At 47.5% G+C, this 19,665-nt stretch overlaps 1 protein-coding gene across 1 annotated transcript in view; it reads left to right on the top strand.

The window, feature by feature from the left end:
* Ank3 (ankyrin 3) overlaps window positions 1-19,665 on the top strand; it is a 368,541-nt gene that overhangs the window by 244,833 nt on the left and 104,043 nt on the right. The window contains exons 22-23 of the mRNA XM_023706118.1: window positions 87-159; window positions 324-386. Of these exons, the coding sequence (XP_023561886.1) occupies window positions 87-159; window positions 324-386 (136 nt within the window). The remainder of the gene's footprint in view (window positions 1-86; window positions 160-323; window positions 387-19,665) is intronic.

Here is a 19,665-nt window from a genome sequence, read left to right as displayed (position 1 = left end):
AAAAAAAAAAAAAAAAAAAGAAAGAAAGAAAAAGGAAAAAAAATGTGCAGGCTGCTCCACTAATGTGACAACATTTTTGTTTCTAGGCTGTCACAGAGAAGCACAAAATGAATGTTCCGGAAACAATGAATGAAGTTCTTGATATGTCTGATGATGAAGGTATGAAAATGTCATTTGGCTACATAATAATTTTGAGAGGCTGTGTGCTTGATGGTCCCCGTAGAAAGTTGATTGCAGAAATGTTCTTGGAAATGTTGCAGCGTTTGCTGCGGTGTCAGCAGTATGTATTTTTCACGCTTCTATTGTTCGCTTCAATCATGCAGTTCGTAAGGCCAACGCCCCTGAGGTGCTCAGTGATGGCGAATATATCTCAGATGTTGAAGAAGGTATTTGTAAATTTTTACTGTGATGAAACTTAACTACCAACTTTATCTTTCATCTCTTTGAAATGTAACTCTTCCTTGCATCACTAACTTTTCTTATTATCTTGAGATTATTTATGGATTATTTAACAGAAATGTTTAGTATTCCTGATTGTCTTTTCTCACTCTTTAAGCCCATTTTTCATTTTTAAAGTTGTCACTAATTATCTGGATTACTGTTCTCAAGCAGAAACTAATATTGTTTTTGTTTATATCTGAAACCTAAAAAGGGAAAACTGATGAATGTAACCTCACAGGCAAAGGATCAGAGGCCCAATCTAAGATTTTTCTAAGCTTTGCAGTTTGCTTTTGAACTCAATCAGAACAATACTACTTTTACAATGTAAACTTCTCAACAATGAATTGATGAAAGAGATCAAACTATGATTGTAGCTATATTTCATGTGTTTAAAAAACTTAACTGAGGGCTGGGGCTGGGGCTGGGGCTGGGGCTGGGGCTGGGTGGCAGACTCTTGCCTCACGTGCATGAGGCCCTGCGGCTGAGCCCTCGCACCACACACACACAGAGAGCGAGGTTCCAAAGAACCTAGTTTCCTGCCTTATTTTAAAAACAATGCTTTGAACCAAGTCATAATCAACACGTATGTTTTTTGGTACCATAAATGTCATATATAAAAACTCCATTGGAAAAATAGCATTTCTTAAGAAAATAAATACTATAAAGATGGCAAATTTGGGAGTTTCATTGAAATACTGAAATATTTTCTGCAGTAGAATCTACATCATATTTAAATCTCTTTCTTGGATCATTGGACTCTCCAAAACTAAATTCTAACTTATCATACCTTCCATTAGTTACCTCTTGAAACACTTTTCTCTTGGATCAGTCTCATGGTGCAAGCCTTTCTCTTTGCTTGTTTTCTTTTGCATAATGTGACTACTTCTTCCTTCTTGATTTGCACTGAGCGGAGCCTAAAAAATGGAAAAGCCTGCCATCCGCAGCATCATGCTAACTCGTCAGCTTGGTTTCCAGTGAATGTTTCCAGTACATACACACAGCCTGTGGCCCATACACCAGAGCAACTAAGGCCAGCAGGTTGCATATGACCTGGGAAGGACCTACCTCGCTGTTTGTACCTGTTATTCTAATATTTTTAAAGACTTTTATTCACTTTTCTCTCTTTTTCTGTAAAGCATGAGCTCTCTTCCTCCTCAAATGGATAAGACTTGTAGAGTACAGTGTCTTACTGTCATATTAGATTTCAGTGCATTCTCACGCAACACTTCCGGGTGCATTTGTCTTAGTCAGCTTTCAGGTACTATGATGAAATGCCTGTAAACATCAACTTGAAAATACAAAAGATAGAATTGTAAGGCCTGGTCTCTGAGGTTCTGTCCATGGTTTGGGTCTCATGAAGCCCTGGAACAGAAGACTCCTCACTTCCTGGTGGCAGAAAGCAACCAGAGAGTGCTTGCCTTTGTGACTTCCCCTCCCAAAGCCCTCCTGATCCAGCAGCCTCCGGAACCCCACCTCTGAACACTGCTGATTGGACTCCAAGCCTTTCCCCACTTGAGTTTTGGGAGGACACTCTAGGTCCAAACCATAGCAGATGTCCTAAGTGCAGAAGGTAGAAGCGAAAGCTTCTCCTCACGTGGAGGAACGCACACACAAACCATGCTGTCCAAAGTATGCTTTCCGATAACATCGTATGAAATATAATATGATGATGAGAGACGTAAAAAAATATTACACTTTTAACGGATAGTCAGTGTTAGCCGCACTGATGAGAGGCCAAGTTTGAATGGACTAGGTAACAACCTACATTTATGTAAATAATAAAATAATTGCAAAGCAAGGAAATTTTGAGTCCCCAACTTGAATATAATAGATCAACCTATTTAATTAGAAATGAACACCATTTCCTATGTAATTACCTCAACTTGCAAATTCAAAGTTACTAGACAAGTTTTAATGCTCCTTTCATTTTATCCATCTTTCTATGCACTCCTTTTTTCTTGTTTTATGGCTTCTGCCTTCATCATGCTGCAGAGCTGGATCTTTTTTTTTTTTTTTTTTTTTTTTCTTCAGAGCTGGATCTTGAAAGTGTCACCTTCCAGGCCACGCTGTCCCAACAAGGGCTTCCTACCTGAATTTCATTTGCTTAGGCGCCCCTTTGCCTAAGCGCCCTAGTGATAGGAGTTGCCTCGGCCTCCAGCTGCCTGGGCCAATTTGGGCAACTATCTGTAAATGTCCTATTGAATTCTATTAGACTTTCTGTAGCCCTGATATACTGTATTTGGCCACATTGATGAGGCTACTGGGTTCTAATTGTGATTTAGAATGAAATCTCCCTATCCCGTATTATACTTTTGCAGATACTTGAAAATGTTTTCCATTTCTTCTTAGCATTCTTTTCCCCACTGTATATAATTCCCACTTCTCCTGGTGCTGCTCTCTGCAGCCCAGCTCCTCTCCTACCTCTTATATATCCATCTCGAATTCAGGCAGCACTAACTGGACACAGTACTCTAGTTGTAGTCTGATCAGTGTAGAATGTGGTGGGTTTATTGCTTTCTCCATAGAAGACTGCAAATCTGTTTTGAAGACTGAGATGTGTTTGAAGTTATAATGATCATTTAATTTGATTCACTTTAACATGACTTTCAGCAAAGGTCCCTAAATTTTCTCCATGGGAGAAATGCCAGGCCACATTTGCTTAATTATGAATTTATGATGAGCTCTGTTACATAAATTAGCATTTCTATATTATTGCAAATCCCCAAACCCAATCATTATGGAATTTTAATTCTAAAAAGGCCCCTGCAACTTTAATGATGGCTTTGGCTTCTCAGTCACTTGGCTGACGGTCTTGCCAGGGCTTTGATTGCCCTTCTAGCTGGATTTAGGGCTGCCACGCAGAGCTGTAGCAGATGTTCATTTGCACAACCCCATAGCCATGAGGGGAACACGTCCATCTACAGGAGCTTGTGAAAGGCTATCACACGGCTATCCCAGGGTCCCGAGGTTGTTGGCAGTTTTTCCAAGCAATAGATGCCGCCAGCTTATCTCAAGAGGCAAAGAATGAGTTCTATAATGTGGGAAAATAAAATTGTAACCCTAAATTATAAAAGTAGGGTGACTATTAAGTGAGTAATGCTAAAAGTAGTATTTCCTCTCTCCTTTTCTTAATTTCCTCCTCCTCTGTCTTCTCCTTCTTTGATTGCCTGTGAGAAATTAGTGTGTGTGGATGACTGGGGTGCTTTCTCAGGAAAATATGAGGAGAACAAGACTGGGAAATGTTGTCTTCTGATGACTGGAGCAGCAGTGGGGCAAGATGGAGACCAACCAAGGCTGACACTGGCACAGCAGGAGAGGAAGACTGGCCAGAGCAGCTTCCAGTGGGCGGGCGGGGCAGCGTGGCTCCCAGAGTTATGGGGGTTGGGGTTCCTCAGTGAATCAGAGGAGAGGGCAGGTGGTACAGGTCTCCCTGTCTCTGTCCTGTAACATATCTGTTACATGTGTGCCCTCAGAGTTCCAGGGATCCAACTCAGGACCTTGTGCTTGCCAGGCAGTCGCTTAGACAACCAAGCTATCTCCCTAGCCCAAGATGATTATTTTTTTAAAGACCTTTGTGAGGCTACAGTAGAAGTATTTTACCTTCCTATGTTTAGGGGGAAAATATTCGGACAGACCGAGGTGAAAATTCAAGCAAAATTAACATAAACATGATTTTGGATAGATTTTTAAGGACTCATCTCAAGGAATTTTAGTAAATGTATCAAAACATTCTCAATTAGGAGAAAATAAGTAGAATCTTATTTGCAACAATCCTTCCCACTTGAAAAATAGGAAGGTAGGGCCAGCCAAATAGCTCAGCAGATTAAAGAGCCTACAAACAGGCATAGGGGCCAGGAGTTCAATCCCCCAGCCTGCCTTGCCGGCCTGTCCCCCAGGACATGTTGAGACAGCAATTGAGACTGGGCGTGGTGGCGCACTCCTGTAATCCCAGCTCTTGGGAGGCTGTAAACAAGCGGATCACTATGAGTCCGATCTAGTAATGAGACCCTGAACCCCCTGTAGGCCCCCCCAAAAAAATACAAAAAAATGAAGAAAGTAGGACAGAGCTGGTGGCACACTCATGCGGTTCCCGTTACTCAGAAGGCTGAGAGAGGACAATCACTTAATCCTGGATTTGAGGGCCACTGTGGGCAACACAGTGAGAGACTATATCAAAAACTACCAGTCAAGCAAAATCAGCAACAACCAGGAAGGAGGAATTATTTTTGGAAATGCGAGGCTAGATATCAAGAGACTCGCCAGGAAAATGGACCTCTTGCCAGGTGCCTAACACTTTCCTGCCGCTCTAACCTGTTAATCACCCTGTCACAGCAATAGGGCAGTTTATGCAGCATTATGTGTCTAGAAAGAACCATGAGGATTGGCTTTGTCTGGTGAACAAAGCGAGTGGTGGTGACTATGCTGAGATTCTTAGCAACCACAGAAATTGTTCTTCACCGGAAACTTATAAGATTAATTTTTAAAACTGCAGGCCAGGGAGATAGCTCAGCAGACTAAGTACCTGCTTAAGCAAGCGCAGAGACCAGGGTTCAATCCCTGGTCCCATCGCTGGATGTGCTGAGCCGGCCACCAAGCCTGGGCACAGTGACACATGCCTGTAATCCCAGTGCTGGGGAGGCTGGGACAGGAGTCTGAGCCATGTACGAGACCCAAATACAAACATACATACATACATACATACATACGTACGTACACACACATACACAAAATACAACTGGCCTTTCAGGTGCACATTCCATGCAAGCATGTGTCTCTCAGTGTGAGGGTCAGCACCGTCACCCTGAAATGTCAGAACCAAAGATCCGATCTGAGTCTGCTGTGAGCCATGAGTTCACACTTGGCACCCTCCAGAGCTTTGGTCGGCACTTCCGTCAGCTGTGCTGCGGTGCAGGAGACTCGGGAAGGGGTTGGCCTTCCGAGAGCCGGCGGGTACAGCTCACAAGCGGCTTCTCCTGCTTCCTGGATCACCTCTTTTGGTCCACATGTGTGCTGACTCAATAAACAACTTTGCAGTGGTCTTCCCAATGTGGGAAGTAAAATAACTGATGGACAAAATAAATGAAGTAGTTAATGAAGTCAAGATAAAGAAAAAGATCCAACTAAAGAAAAAGATCCGTGGGCTGAGACAGTGACCTTAATTCGAAAGCAGAGAATGCTCTTTCCTTGAAAGCCTTTTGACATTGTGATGGTTTTGCTTTTCTTTTGGTTCTGGGAATGAGAACGCAGGCGCTGTGCCGCAGAGCTGACCCGCCCGCGTCGTGCTTCTCACGCTCGTCCTGATGTGTACCCCTTCGTCTGGCTTCCCACGGTGTTAGTCGCATGCTCTACATGGAACTTTCTGGAGCAGTGTCTTTTCACGCCCTTCTTCCTGTAAGCGGCTCATCCCCTCAGCCAAAGCCTGGCGTCCTGCCTGTTCGCCCCTCGCGCAGCCGCCTCCAGCAAGTCTTTTCAGTCCTACCTCACAGCGCATCTCAGGTCCTTGGCTTCTCCGCATTCCCACCGTCACCACTCTACCCAGCCCGCCACCACCTTACCTACACTCAGGGACCTCCTTACAGGTCCGCACTTTCGCTCTTCCACCATGCCCTCCTCTTCCCTGCAGCTCCCACTGTAACCTTTTAAAATAGCAGCAGGATGGGGTTACTGTGCTCCCCAATTTCAAATCTTCCCACCTTGTGCTTATGCTTTTGAAGTTCATTCATGCTATTGCACATAATTGTAGATCGGTTTGTCTTCACATCCGTGTATCGCTGTGCGCTCTGCCTCTAGTGTTATAATTAGGCTTCCACTCTAACGCGGATGAAAATGTTGGTTGTCTCCAGCGTGGCACTGTGATAAACTAAGCTGCTGTGAACCTGCTCGTGTGTCTCTCCAGGTACTCTCTGGTACACATTTCTTAGGAGACAGTCCTAGAAGCGTAACTGCTGGGCTTTACATTATGCAAAGTCAATGGAATGCACTAAAACCAGGGGACAGTCACCTAGGATTGTAAAATTAGTGGCATAACTGTTCTTTTTTTAAAAAAAGAAGACAAGGGAAAAAAACAAAAAGTGAAGGAAGCCAGGTGTGATGGCGCATGCCTGTAATCCCAGCAGCACTCAGGAGGCTGAAGCAGGAGGGTCTCCAAGAGATAAGGCCAGCCTGGGCTACACAATGAGTTCAAGGCCAGCCTGGCTTCGTGGTGAGACCAGGTCTCCAAACACAAAACAAAACAACAACAAAAGCAAAAACAAAACAAAAAAACAGAGAAAAGAATGTTATCAAGTGACTATTATGAAGAGGGGGCCGCGGCAGGATGGGCGTGAGGCGGCTTTGGAGCCGGACTGGGCTCCTGTTTTGGCCGGGTGGCATCTGCTTCCTAACAGTTTGTTGGCAGGCATATTCGCATTTTGTGTACGTGTCTCTGTGGCTGCTGGTCTCATGAGAAGAGTTGCTGCCTCTCCCGGATAGTACGAATATACCCCAAAGTAGTGCAAGTGGGAAAAATCACAAGGCTTAACATGTTGTGGGGAATCGACTCGTTCTTTTAGAAACCACAGTCTATAAGCCTCCCATGACGCGGTTTCTGGCTACTTCCATTCTGCTTTCCTCTCAGCGCCCTTCCGGGCATTGATTTCAGGGGTCAGCAGGCTTTTCTGTAAAAGGCGGGGCTGGTGTTTTCAGATTTTCAGTCTCTGACAGTCTGCGCGGCTCCTGCACTGCCACACTCAGGCAGCCAGACAGCAGACCTGAGCAAGCACGCAGGGCCCAGGACAGCAAAAGTGCCTAAGGAAGGAGGCAGGAGGTGGCGAGTGGTCTGCAGATTGTAGTGTGCAACTACTGATTTATTTTCTCTCAAATTAAACAGCTCCACAGGAGCCAAGCTGTCGCAGTCACTGTCCTAGCTCTCGGGAGGTCGGCTGACGTGCTGTCATTCAGGAATGAAGGCACCTGTGGGTTCAGTGCCATTTTATCCGTGTCTCCACCCTGCCCAGGATTCCACACCAGTGGGCCCTCCCAACCGCGGGGGACAGAGTGGTGGCCTGTGCTAAGCCGTTCCACCCTCACAGAGGTGCTCAGAATTGCATGTACTGTTCTGTTCTCTCGTTTTCTTTTCCTTCCTTCTCTTGTCCCCATTCTCTTTCCCGCCCCTCCCCCATCTCTGACTCTGTCTCTTATGTCTCTTCTCTCTGTCCCCCTCTCCTCTCCCTCCCCTTCGCTTTGTCTGTGTCTGTCTCTCTCTCTCTCTCTCTCTCTCTCTCTCTCTCTCTCTCTCTCTCTCTCTCCCCGCCCCCAGGGGTAACTTAGGGCCTTCACACTGAGCTCTTTTAGTGACTTTTGTCTTGAAACAGTCTTCACTGCGTTGCCCAGGCTAGCTTTGTGCTGCTAGCCCCCTGCCTCGGCCTTCTGTTATTTTCACTTTATGGAGGTAGAAAATAAGTTTCAACAGGTAGGGAATTTTAAGCAAGATCATACAACTAGTCGGTGCTGGGGCTGACATTCAGAGCCTTTGTATTTGACCTCTGTTCTAGTATAGTGGTGTAGCGAGGCCATAGGAACCTCCTAACTGTTGGGCTGCTTCCATTTTAAATGAGGTCCTGTATGTAGGATTCAGCCTAAAATTCAGCGCGCAGTGTGAGCGCGGTCAGTGCTAGTTACCTGGAACCTTGTCTTCTTTAATTCTCCAAAGTATTGTGTATGTTGTCGTATGATTATTACTCCTAATTTGCACTTAGTCCTCATTTTAAGCCTTCATTTAAAGTTTCCTGGCCTAACTTACCTTAAGAAATCAGGCGCCGTGAGTTGAAGGTGTTTGCCCAGAGTTATGCCATCAGAGAGATGGAAAGTGGGGCTTCCCTTCTGTGCTTCGGCCTTCTGCTCACTGAGATGCCCAAGGACAGATGACACGCAGGAAAATTCCAAAGAGAGGGGTCACTGACAGCTTCCCACGGAGCTGGAGGACCTATTAGAGAATATAGACAGCAGAAATTGCAGGGGAGGTGGAAGGTGGGAGGTGGAAAGACAGGTTCCCCGTTCAGAAAGGCTGGGCAGCATGAGAGACCAGAGATGGCCTCAACCAGAGAGCTGAGCCCACCCGCAGCAGTGGCCGCCTGGGTGGTGACTGCTGGGCTGCCTAAGGTGGGCCCCCAGGCCAGGACAAGGGAGGAAGGGAAGCCCGTTAGCAAATTCCTCACACTGACCTGAAGAGGGGAGGAAGGCTGTGGGGAAGAAGTGGAAAAGCTGGTTCCAGGGAAGTTACAGCAGAACCTTCCTGGTGCTCTGAGCAGCTCCAGTGGCCAAGAGCCCCATGCCCCACCCCCAGGACCCCCCCAGAGGGCCCGTTCACCACAGCCCTGCAGGAAGGCCCCAGAGCAGGTGTCAAATCTGAGGCGAGAGGGAGCACCTCTGGAGGTGGCTGGGAGCCTGGCAGCTGCTGATTCACTACAAATAACAGGGGGGTTGTTTTATTTTGCTTTTCATTTGTCCAAACCAAGTTATAATTCTGAATCTGCTTTTCTCTTTCTCTCCCTTGTTTCCGTCTCTGCCTTTCTGCTTGAGAACTCTGAGCCGCCTCAGTGCAGCAGGTCCGATGTAGACCACTTTTCATCCCCAGCCCTTATGGTCCAATCTTTCTGATAGGAAGGAAGGACTGGCAGCTGGGAGTGAGAGGGGTTACGATGAGCAGGGGACAGCCAGGGTACACATAGGGGAGGGTTCCAGGGCTGGACCTCAGAGGCTCTGGGAGCAAACGGGCCCCTGGTCTTCACCTTGTGCGAGCACGTCTTTGGGTTATAGGTTGGAAACGCAAAGCAATAAATGGGTGTTTATTGCCTGCCGTAATGGTAGGCAGTTGGGCTGTAAGGAAGGAATGGCCGGATCCTTGCTAGAGCAGTGAGCGCTCCGTGGGAACGCGCCTGGTCCTTTGCACACCCCAGGAGGCCTGAGTGTTGTGTGTTGCACACACAGAACCATAATGAAGAGCTGAGCCTACAGGGGTCTGTGCTTGAGGTAGAGGGGAGGCTGGTAGCTGAAGAAAGAAGAATAAAGGAACCAGTGGCACAGTGCTGTGTCTCGATGTAGCAGCCTGATTTCTGTGAAGGCAGGTCCAGGATTTTGTGTCTGATTTCACGGGCCAGTTTGTGGCTAGTAATGAATTCATGTCCAGTCTTCTTGGCAGGGTGCACAGATTTTAGATCTTGAGATGAGAGTAGGTAATCTTGTGCTCTTCTCTCTGTATCATCTTTAGATTTAGGTGTTTATTTTCCCAAGCTGGTGTATTGTCTAAGGCTCTGCAGGTGACTAAGGGGAATTTCTACCTTGTGGTTTAGTCTGTCTAAACCTTGTTCTGTTCTACCTCTTTGCAGGAAAGATACTGAATCTTTTTTTTTCCTTTCTGGGGTGGGTTTGTTTATTAACACAACCAAGATCACAGGGGACGATTTTTATTGCTACATTTGGAAAAGTTCCAACTCTGAGTCATGCTTGCTTACTTTAGAAACCTGCCCAGATTAAGGAGCAGTAAACTTGGATGCAGCTTTTTAAAAAAGAAGCACAACTAGCTACAATGAACAGAAACTGTTTGTAAAGGAAGAATCAAATTGGCTTTATAGTCTTGAAAAAAAAAAAAAACAACCTGAACAGAGACCCCAGCTTGTTTCCTGGGGTAGCAAAAATTCACTGTGAAGAACTTTGTTATTTGAATGCCATTCTCTTTGGCCACCCACAGAGCCAGGGTCTTCTGAACAGAGAGAGCAGGGAAGGGGAAGGAGAATGCCGGGTGACTGTCCCACTAGGGTCCGTGGATCCCTCACAGTGGGAACACAATTTTCCAGCCTCCTAAATGTCTGGTGTTTCATCCACAGTGTCTGTCTCCCCAGATTACCCTAGAGTTACCTCCTACATTGAGAAGGAAGCTTACTTATATTTTGAAAGAACAGCCAGCTGCTGGTGCCAGAGGATGATGGGAAATGCAAGGGCTAGAGAAGTCCCCCCTCATGGCTTATTGTGACCTGAGGTGGTGAGCAGAGTGGAATTCTATGGTTACCTCAAAGATGGGGCTGCCAGCTTTTCTCTGAGCTTCCAGTCACTCCAGAAAGTCTAGAAGGTCCCAGAGTACTGAGCTGGTCAGGGCCACTCCGGGCCTCTGGCCTGACCAAAAGCCCCAGGATCACACTGGAGCTCTAGAAGTCAGTGACACAACTCGTCCCCACCCATTGCGTCCTGCCTTCCATCCTCCTTGGAATGTTCAGTCACCTGGCTCTTGCTCCACAGCACAGAATGAAGGGACTAATGCAGGCCTCGCATGGCGCAGTAACTTGGCCATTTGCTCTTGCACAGCTCCAGGGTAGAATGAGACTTCTGGAATTACAATTTGAGTGGATAAGGGTCCTAATCTTACCATACTGTTTCTTTTTCTTATTTGTACTTCCTTGCTTCTATGAGAACCAGAATATCAAAGGAAAAGTCATGGAAACACGTAGAGTTGTTTGGATTCTCCAGTGCTCTGTCTAAATGGTGCATAGCACATGAGTCTTTGTGTTAAGGATTTTACTTGGTGCAAAACATCTTCTCATCTTCTTCTCTGTGGTTACAACCCTGCAGCAAATAAGCCAGGCTGGACCCCATTTGTTATTATGAACCCTTCGTGTGCAATTGCTGAGAAGAGGGAAAGGGAGTGTGTGTGAAGGGGCAGGGCACTCAGCACGGAGCGGAGCCCTGAGTGGCAGGACCCTTTTATTTTCATCAGATGGGTATGACCCTTCTGCCTTCCGCTTTAGGTTAGAACTAGGGCAGAAGCACAGCGGAGAATAAGGAAGGGCATGGGCTGTGTGAGTCTTTAACTTAAAAAATTGCATCAACAAAATAATCGAGTTTCTACCCACGGATAGGCCAGGTCACTCACACTCGGAAGGCACTTGTGGCTCCATAGTCCAGTTCAAGGGCCCTATAGCCGAGGCTCATCCAGCTCCACACCTTGCTGTTCCGGGCACGCCCGTTCTGTCCCTCTCCTGCTGAGCTCTCTGGCTGGGAAATGGCCTTTCGCTCTTCTCTGTCTGCCCCGTACGTCCTCCCCCTGCCCTCCACTGAGTCGCCCCATCCTCCCTGTGCGCCCCTGTGGTCACGTGGAGGGGCAGGTCTGCGAACGGCAGTCTGACCTCACGCCCTGCACCCTGCTCTGCCCCTGACCTGCCGCACGAGTCACACACAGCACGGGAGCCTCTCTGAAGGCTTCTTGGTGAGCAGAGAAGGGTAGTGCCCTAGAGTTGGGCACGCGCTGGCGGCGCAGAACTTGTGCTGTCAGGCGCTGGGTTTTACCCAAAGGCAAGGCTGGCTCTGCCCTCCGGATACTTGAAGCACAGTTTGCGGAGAGCAGCCTTCGGGTCGCCTGAGAGTCTGTCATCTGTGCTGGAACTGCATGTGGGCCCCACATCTGCAGGCTCACCAGATCCCCATGTGACACAGACCCTGTAAAAATCATATTTGTGAACCACTGTTCCCACTTAATTGGATTTAGTTATGAAGGCTAGTATGTTAATATTCTAGTAATTCCCTCCTGGAAAATAGATGCTTAATTGTATAGGGTCGTTAGATAGCTGTTATTTGCTCGTGAAATTCCTTTAGATTCTGGCTCTCAGGTGCATCTCCTGGAGCAGTGGCAGGAGGTCACTTGGGAAGGTGTTAGGAATGCACTTTGCACGTGACCCTGACACAAACCGGGGGTTGCACAGCTCTGCTTTAGAACATGAGGACGCTGCCAGAACCAGCACGTGAGCGACATGCGTCTCCACCTGTGTGTCCAGCTCTCTTCATTTTCTCTGACTCTCCCCCAGAAGCGCTTGTAGTCGTGTCTCGTCTCCACACCTGCTGGATTTCTCCCCTCGCACATGTTGGTGTCCACCTGGCAGGCATATGCTCATCCTACCAGTACTTCTGGGGACTGGACACAAGTCTGGCTCCTCTGCAGTCTCCATATTTTGTTGTATTTTGTTAATTTTATTCATTTTTTGAATAGGTGATAGATGTGCATGGTACAAAGTCCCCAAGGTACCAGAGTTCGCAGTAACAAGTAAGTCGCCCTCACCATTATCCTAGCAACGTCGCTCCCTCTGCGAAGGCAATCACTGAACTTTCGATCATTTACACGTTTATTGAGCACCTACTATGGGCCAGGTACTGTCCTGAGCACCAGATGCAGAGAAATACAAAGCCCCTGTCTCATGAAACTTGCCTTTTAACAATTTCTTGTAGCGTTTGTTCAATAATCTAAGTTTTCTTTAGTCAACACACTACAGCACTTAAGACATAGTTCTCTGCAGGCTAATTAATTTTTAAACCCCCATCTTTTTCATATTTTAAATGATCTTGGATTATTTATTCCATCATTGCAGACTGTGTTCTGTTGATCTTAAAATAGTTTATGTAACCATGTGAGAATTAAGTGGGATTATACTTATACAGCACAGTGTGCGGAACATAGTAAATGCTCAATAAATGTTAGTGTGGATTAGAATAGTGTGATCTCTTTTCCTATGGTGTAGACTAGAAATGGTTAAAGGATTTCTTCTCTTGGTAGTTTTCATTTCCTCTCCTCTCTTGGCTGTGTGATCAAAAAATCAATTTTTAAAGGATAAGTAGCATAAACTTAAGTCATCTAAGATTAATCATTAACTGCTTGTGTGTAGAATGATTCGCTGGGTTCAATTAAGAAGCCAACTAATGAATACAGACTACAGTGATTGTTCCTTCGTTATTTAATCTAGTTTTTCAAAGTAGATCTAATTTTTTATATATCATGTACTTCGAAGACTTTGTACTACATTATTTATTCATTTGAAGGTGTTTTCAGCTTTTACTGCTACAGACAATGCATCCTAAGGTCATCTATGGCTCACAAGCGCTAAGCACATCTGAGCAAAAATGGCAGCAGTGTAGTTTGGTACAGGCGGGTATTTTAGAAGGTCTATTTGTGATTCAAGTCTCCACTCGAATGAGAAAGCAACGTTCAGCCCTTAGAAAAGCAACAGAAGTATTTTGTCATCATGGTGGCTTTAAGGTGGGAAAAAAGTAGAAGAAAATTGCCTGAAGAAGAAAGGAGAGAAGAAAAAAGGAAGAGGAAGAAAGGGAAAGAGAGCCCCTAACGTATGAAAACACCTTTAAAAATTGAACCAAGGGCCATTTCCTTTATTTAGCATGAAAAGTAATCACAAGAGGATATAAGGAAGATGGCAAGGAATTTGGAGTGCAGATAGCAGATTATGTGTTGGACCACTGGCTTGAAACCTAAAGAGAAATAAGGGCACGCCTGTTTGGTCTACCACAGTCCTGGTTATATTACTTAATACATTCTTTGTCTTTCTCTGCATTTTGTTACATTCTCCTGGTAGGCAGATGTATGGATCAAAGAGTGAGCTGTTGTAGAACTTCAAATCTCTCTGCCTGCTCAGCCGTGTAAGGGGGACCAGAAGGGATAGCTGGCAAGGTGACATGGCAGGCCTGACATGTAACCAAATTTTTATCATTTGGCTAATGGTGGGATCAAGGTAGATTTGGGGAGTTTGGGGTTCTCTTTACAACTGTTTCTAGGTTCTGGTTTGTTAACAGAAATAGATTAACAAAGAGAACACTGGCACTCGGCACTGAGTAGGGGAGGCCTCGCTCCCAGCCTGGCCGCCACCCTTCCGGCCGCGGCCTGTATGGTCACGCAGTGTTCCGCAGCGCTAACTCCTCACCTCTTAGGGCTGCATCAGGCAGCCAGCACAGACTCCTTCAGCTTAGCTTTGAGCTCCTCATTTCCATTTCTGTCTTCGGTGACCTATGACAAAACAACGACCTCGCCAAGGATGGGAGGATAAGCCTGTAATCCCAGCTATTCAGGAGGCAGGAGCATAACAACCTTGAGACCTGCCTGGACACTTTAGTGAGACCTTGTCTCAAAGCACAGTGTAGAGGAGGCTGGGCACATGGCCCAGTGGTGGAAGTAATAACCCACCTACAACTGGTGGTTTAACTTGTTATCATCTCCCATGGCTCTGTGAGTGAACTGTGCCCATATGGGCCAGCGTGAGGGCCTTGCGTGACACTGCAGTCAGCTAGCAGCTGAGGCGGCAGTGGCCTGACCAGATGGCCAAGATGGCACTGGCGTCTACAGGCATGGCGTTCAGCTTCTGAGGATTCCCTCAGCTTCTCTGTCACATAGTACACTGGTGGTTTCTGACAGCTGAACAGCTTCCCCTAGCTGAGCAGAGTGCCAAGAGGCTCTGAGAAGACACAGAATTTCTTTGCAGACTAACAGAAAGGTCATGCACCACTTTCCTGGAGTTTGATGATGCCAAACAGTCACCAACCAGATTGAAGTAAGGGTTCTCCCAGAGGTAGGAAAAGAAGGAAACACATAGTGGGACTGTGGGGTGGAGAGGGGGGCTGGGGACACATTATCCAAGCTGGCCAATGCCTTTTTGCCAATTCTGTGTCCCTTCACTCATGAAACCCACCTTGGCATCCTGAGCTCACTTAGGTGTTTCTTTTTTCTTTCTTTCTTTCTTTCTTTCTTTCTTTCTTTCTTTTTTTTTTTTTTTTTGGTACCAGGTTGAACTCAGGATCCTGTGCATGCCAGGCAAGCGTTTATTCTACTGAGCTAGCTCCCCGGGCCCAGGTGTTTCTTGTTGAAAATGTGTGGCTCTTAAGAGACAGATGGAGATGCGCAGATTGTATTTTTTTAACTATATATTTCTCATACTGAATAAGTGTTATGCATTCATAAAATTCCCTGGGCTGGCTTATATATACTTTTCCCTGTGGGTTAGAAGCTGGCACTAAACAAAATATTTTTGCGTTATGTAGTGGGTTAAAAAGTAGACAATGAGGGCTGGGGAGATAGCTCAGAGGTCTAAGTGTCTGCCTGGCAAATACAGGGACCAGGGTTCGATCCCTGGCACCATATGCTGCTATGCCACGCTGGCTCTGCCTCCCAGTGTACCTAGCCAGCCACCAAAACCAGGTGTGGTGACACATACCTGTAATCCCAGCACTGGGGAGGCTGAGACAGGAGTCTCACTATGAGTCAGCTACTTAGCAAGACCCTGTACCAAATAAATTAAAAGATTTTTAAACAATAGTTAATGATTCACTCAGATGCATCTCATTCCTTTCTAGTCTTTGGGATAGTGCTGTGCTGTAGTGCACACAGTAATTACAGAGTGATTCAGCGGAGAGGGGATCTTGGTGTTGTTATTGTTCAGTCATTTACAGTATGCGTTTGATCAACAAGTATTTGTTGAGCTCCAGTTCCAGCCGGGACCTGCCTCAGTAACAGTAGGGGCATTCCCTGCTGCTGCTGGCTTTGGTCTTAACCTATAGGAATGGTAACCATTTAAGTACTAGTTATGTAAGTTCATGCAAGTGGATGCTGGGCATTAGAGAAAGCTGTGACAGAGTCGAAGCACTGATAATGCCCTTACTTGGTGCCTCATTTCATTTAATCCACTCAGGAATCCTTGGAGTAAAGGGAGCTTTGCCCCATGTTTATAGCCCTTGAAACTACTACTACTCAGAACTAAATGGCCTCTCCAAGGTCATCATCCAGTCCATAAAGGGCTTGAATTTGGATCCAGAACACCAACTGCACAAAACCACAGCAAATTCTAAAATCCTATCCTTTAAGAAATATTTTCACTGTTCTAGAATGGTAGGAACAATTACTGCCACCACGCCACTTTAATTAGTTTTGGGCCAAGAGTTTTGCCAGCTCCTGCCCTTGCCCAAGGCAGGGCTTGTTTTGATTTCATAGCGACCATCTGAAGTCTACCAAGGGTGAGGAAAGAACTTGCTTTCCTTTACTAAGGCTTGACTGGAAGCCAGACAGCAAGCTCAGTCTGAGAAAGCGCTTACTTGCTGTGGCATGGAAATTTAAAGAATGAAAATAGAACAAATTAACCTCTTTGTTAGCAGTTGTAAATTATGCAACTATTTATGAAGTATTTCCAGTACGCCTGGTGCAGGGAAGCTGGCTAGCTCCTGGTCTAGGGATTTCGCCAGGCAATGGGAGAAACCAAGCAGGTGTTTTTATTATTGATTCCTTCTGACAAGGGGCATCCGCAGGAGAGGATTGGTCACCTGAGATGGATGAATGGAGCAGCAGGGCTACGAGAACAGCAGAAAGATTACACAGGTGGAGAAGAGGGGAAAAGATTCTGCCCTGAGAGTGCATGCAGTGGAAGGTCAGAGTCTAAGCGTTTAAGGAATTCCAGGGACTGGAATGAGATTGTGGAGGACAGATGGGGTGGGTGTGGTGGGCGGGTGGCCAGGGTAAAGCTGGCGGTGAACTCCTGGGAAGGGCATTGTAGCCTTGTTGAGAATTTTGAACCCTTGGCAGGCACTGAGAAAGGCTTCCCTGAGTTGTACAGGTGCTGTCTAAAATCATGGCTTTCCTTCACAGAGCTGACAAGGGGTGCTTCCCAATGGGGACAGTTTTCCCTATGTGCTATGTATTATTAATGGATTCCCTGCAATTTCTGCGTATTTATAATGCTGACTGCAGCCAGACCAGCCAACTGCGATAAAGGGTGCCATATCTCTGGTTTTGTATGAGTCGTTCAATTTTCACTCATTTATGTATTGAACCAGAGAAAACGCCCCCCACCCCTTCGGCAGTGCCACAGATTGTCACCCTGTGTTGTAGGTAAAAAGCCGCAATGTGCCACCCTAGAAATGGTGCAGGTCGGCTTCCTCCAGGGAGATGGCTCCTGAGTTTACTGCTTACTTTTTGTGCCTGCTTCTCCAGCTGTTCGGGGTGGCGGCTTCTGCGCTGTACCCAGCCGGAGGACGTGCCAACAGTCCTAGTGTTTCCTCATTGCCAATATGAACGGGGTGGAGCTGTCTAGATGGGAGGCCCCAAGTGTCACCAGGGAAAAACAGACAATGTGACAGCAAGGAGGCCAACACCTCCAGGCACCAACTCCTACTCGGGCATCAGAGCCCCTCCCAACAAGCCTCTCCCAACTACAGCAGCCCTAGCTGAGCTTGGCTCCCATTCCAGGAGGGGGCACCAGTTAGTCCCTGAAGCGTATGCAAGGGTTGGAAGGATTTGTTCCAAAAATAAAGCAGAACACCCTATTACTTGCCCCCCCAGCGGGTCTCAGTGAGGCCCCGTCCTCAAGCTCCTGATGAAAGGTCTTGGCCGGCCCTTCCCAAGCTGTCTAGGCCCAGGGTTTCACAACCTCAGCTGCAGGGCGGGCCCTTCCCCTCCCCCTTCTCTTTCCCCCTCCCCCTCCCGGTCCCCTCCTTCCACCTGACAGGGACCATAAATAACCGAGGCTCCCGGAGTTCCCGACCGCCAGGAACAAAGTTGAGAGCCTGTCCCGGCCGCGCCCGCCAGGGCCCGGCCGCTGCTTTGTCTGCTGCGGCTTGTGCTCCACCTGGGCTGGCTGCGGCTCCATTCATTCCGCGGAGGTCACCTCCGGGTCCAGGGGCTCCTCGGTCCCCGCCCTCGGGCGGTCTCCGTTACCGGGAGGACGGGGGCCTGGTGTCAAGTTTCCGAAAGGCTACACCGGCGTCCTCCTATTTACATACAAATAACTGCGGTTTGCATTTGTGTCCGCGCCAGCCTAGCCGCGTCCCTAATCCGATCGGAGGCGCTTTGCGAGGGCGTCTGCCAGCGGTCCGGAGGCTCCCCGTGGCAGTTAGGTGGTGCTAGATTTGTTTTCCTTCCTTCGCTCTGAAATTTAAAATATCTTGGCGCGCTCGGAGTGAAGACGATGGGCTGCTGCTCGCCGGCCTGCGAGGACCCCCGGGGGCCGAGGCCACGCCGCAGCCGCGCGGAAGAGGGGCAGCGCTCTCGGCTGGCTTGAAGCCGGTGTCGTCCCTGCCTGCGGATTTCTGGAAGCGCCGGGAAGGCGTCGCGTCGGCCGCCGGCTGGAGATGGCGTTCTCGCAGAGTAAGCGCTCGCTCCAAGTTGTGCTGGGCTCGTGCTGGCTTTGTTTCTGGGCGGGTGGGTGCGCCAGGCGCCCAGCTGTACGCGGTGACTCGAAATAATCTCTCAGTCCTCGGCAGTAGTAGAAAGTTGAGCTGTTTAGTTCTTACTTTTGCAAAAAACAGCAGTTGACGGGTATTTTTAGACTTGATTGGTAGTTTGAAGCCGAGCTCTGGTGGTTTCCTGAGTTGAAATGAATGGAAATTGTGAAGGGAACTGAACGAAGAAATGGGAAAAAATAGCCTGGGCGTGTGGACCGCTCACCTTGTGAGTGACAGACGCATTTTTTGAGGTCTTTTTCAGTCAGCTAAGTTTGTGTCCACAAAGAAGATGAGACTCATTAGAAAACAGAGCCTGCCTGTGATGGAAGGAACTTTTCCGCAGCCTGGGCCACACTTTGAGAACGGTGGGAAGCATCCCAGAGGGCAGAGACAGCTGGAAAACCTGCCCTGTCACTCTCGGAATGTGGCTTTCGCGGTGAGGTCACGTTAGGCGTCTGCAGCTAGTAAAAGTGGTTCGTGCAGCTTAACCCTTCCGTGGTCAGGTCCAGAGCTCTTCCCGCAGTGCCCCTTCCAAGCAGTGGACATCCCCGTGCATCTCTGTGGAGGACAGGGCGGCCTTCCAGGTAGATTGAAAGCGCGGACGGCACTGGGGCTGTGGGGTGAGTGCACGCGCAGACAGGTTCAGAGGAGGTGCAGCACCCATACTTCCAGGGTTCTCCGTCGAGGGACTCAAGCTCACGTTTAGACTTTCCTAGTTTTTTGCATAAATCCCCAACTGAAATCCGGTGTGCGCAAGAAAAACTTTTTTAAAAAAAAAAAAGTGTGTTCGCTTCCCACATGTAACTTTAGCGCTGTAGTGCAGAGTTATCGCTAATTTTGTGCTCCGTGTCCATTCAGACAAGCCACCCTCATCGCAGGTAAGGCAGAGAAAGGCGGACTAACCTTAAAGGATCCTCCTAGTACCTTAAGAGACAAGATGGAGCTAGAGGTGATATCTAACAGCTGGTGCTTACTACAAGAGCTGGATATGAACTTCATTTACTCTGGACATCGCATACTAACCTCTCCTTGTACTTTTTTTTTTTTTTTTTTTTTTTTCTGGCAGAACCGAGAATTGAACTCAAGCCCTTGTGCTTGCCAGACATCCTTGTACTTTCTAAGTAGCAGCCACAAACACCCAGGGCAGAGGGGCGGATGGCAGGAGATAACAGGTGGTGACGGAAGGGGGCTTCTGATCCTGGCTTGCTCTGTGCC

Source organism: Octodon degus, unplaced genomic scaffold (genome assembly GCF_000260255.1).
Source record: "Octodon degus isolate 3935 unplaced genomic scaffold, OctDeg1.0 scaffold00240, whole genome shotgun sequence".
In the NCBI taxonomy this organism is placed as follows: domain Eukaryota; kingdom Metazoa; phylum Chordata; class Mammalia; order Rodentia; family Octodontidae; genus Octodon; species Octodon degus.
The sequence above is the reverse complement of the archived record's forward strand: the minus strand, read 5'-3'. Positions and strand labels throughout refer to the sequence as shown.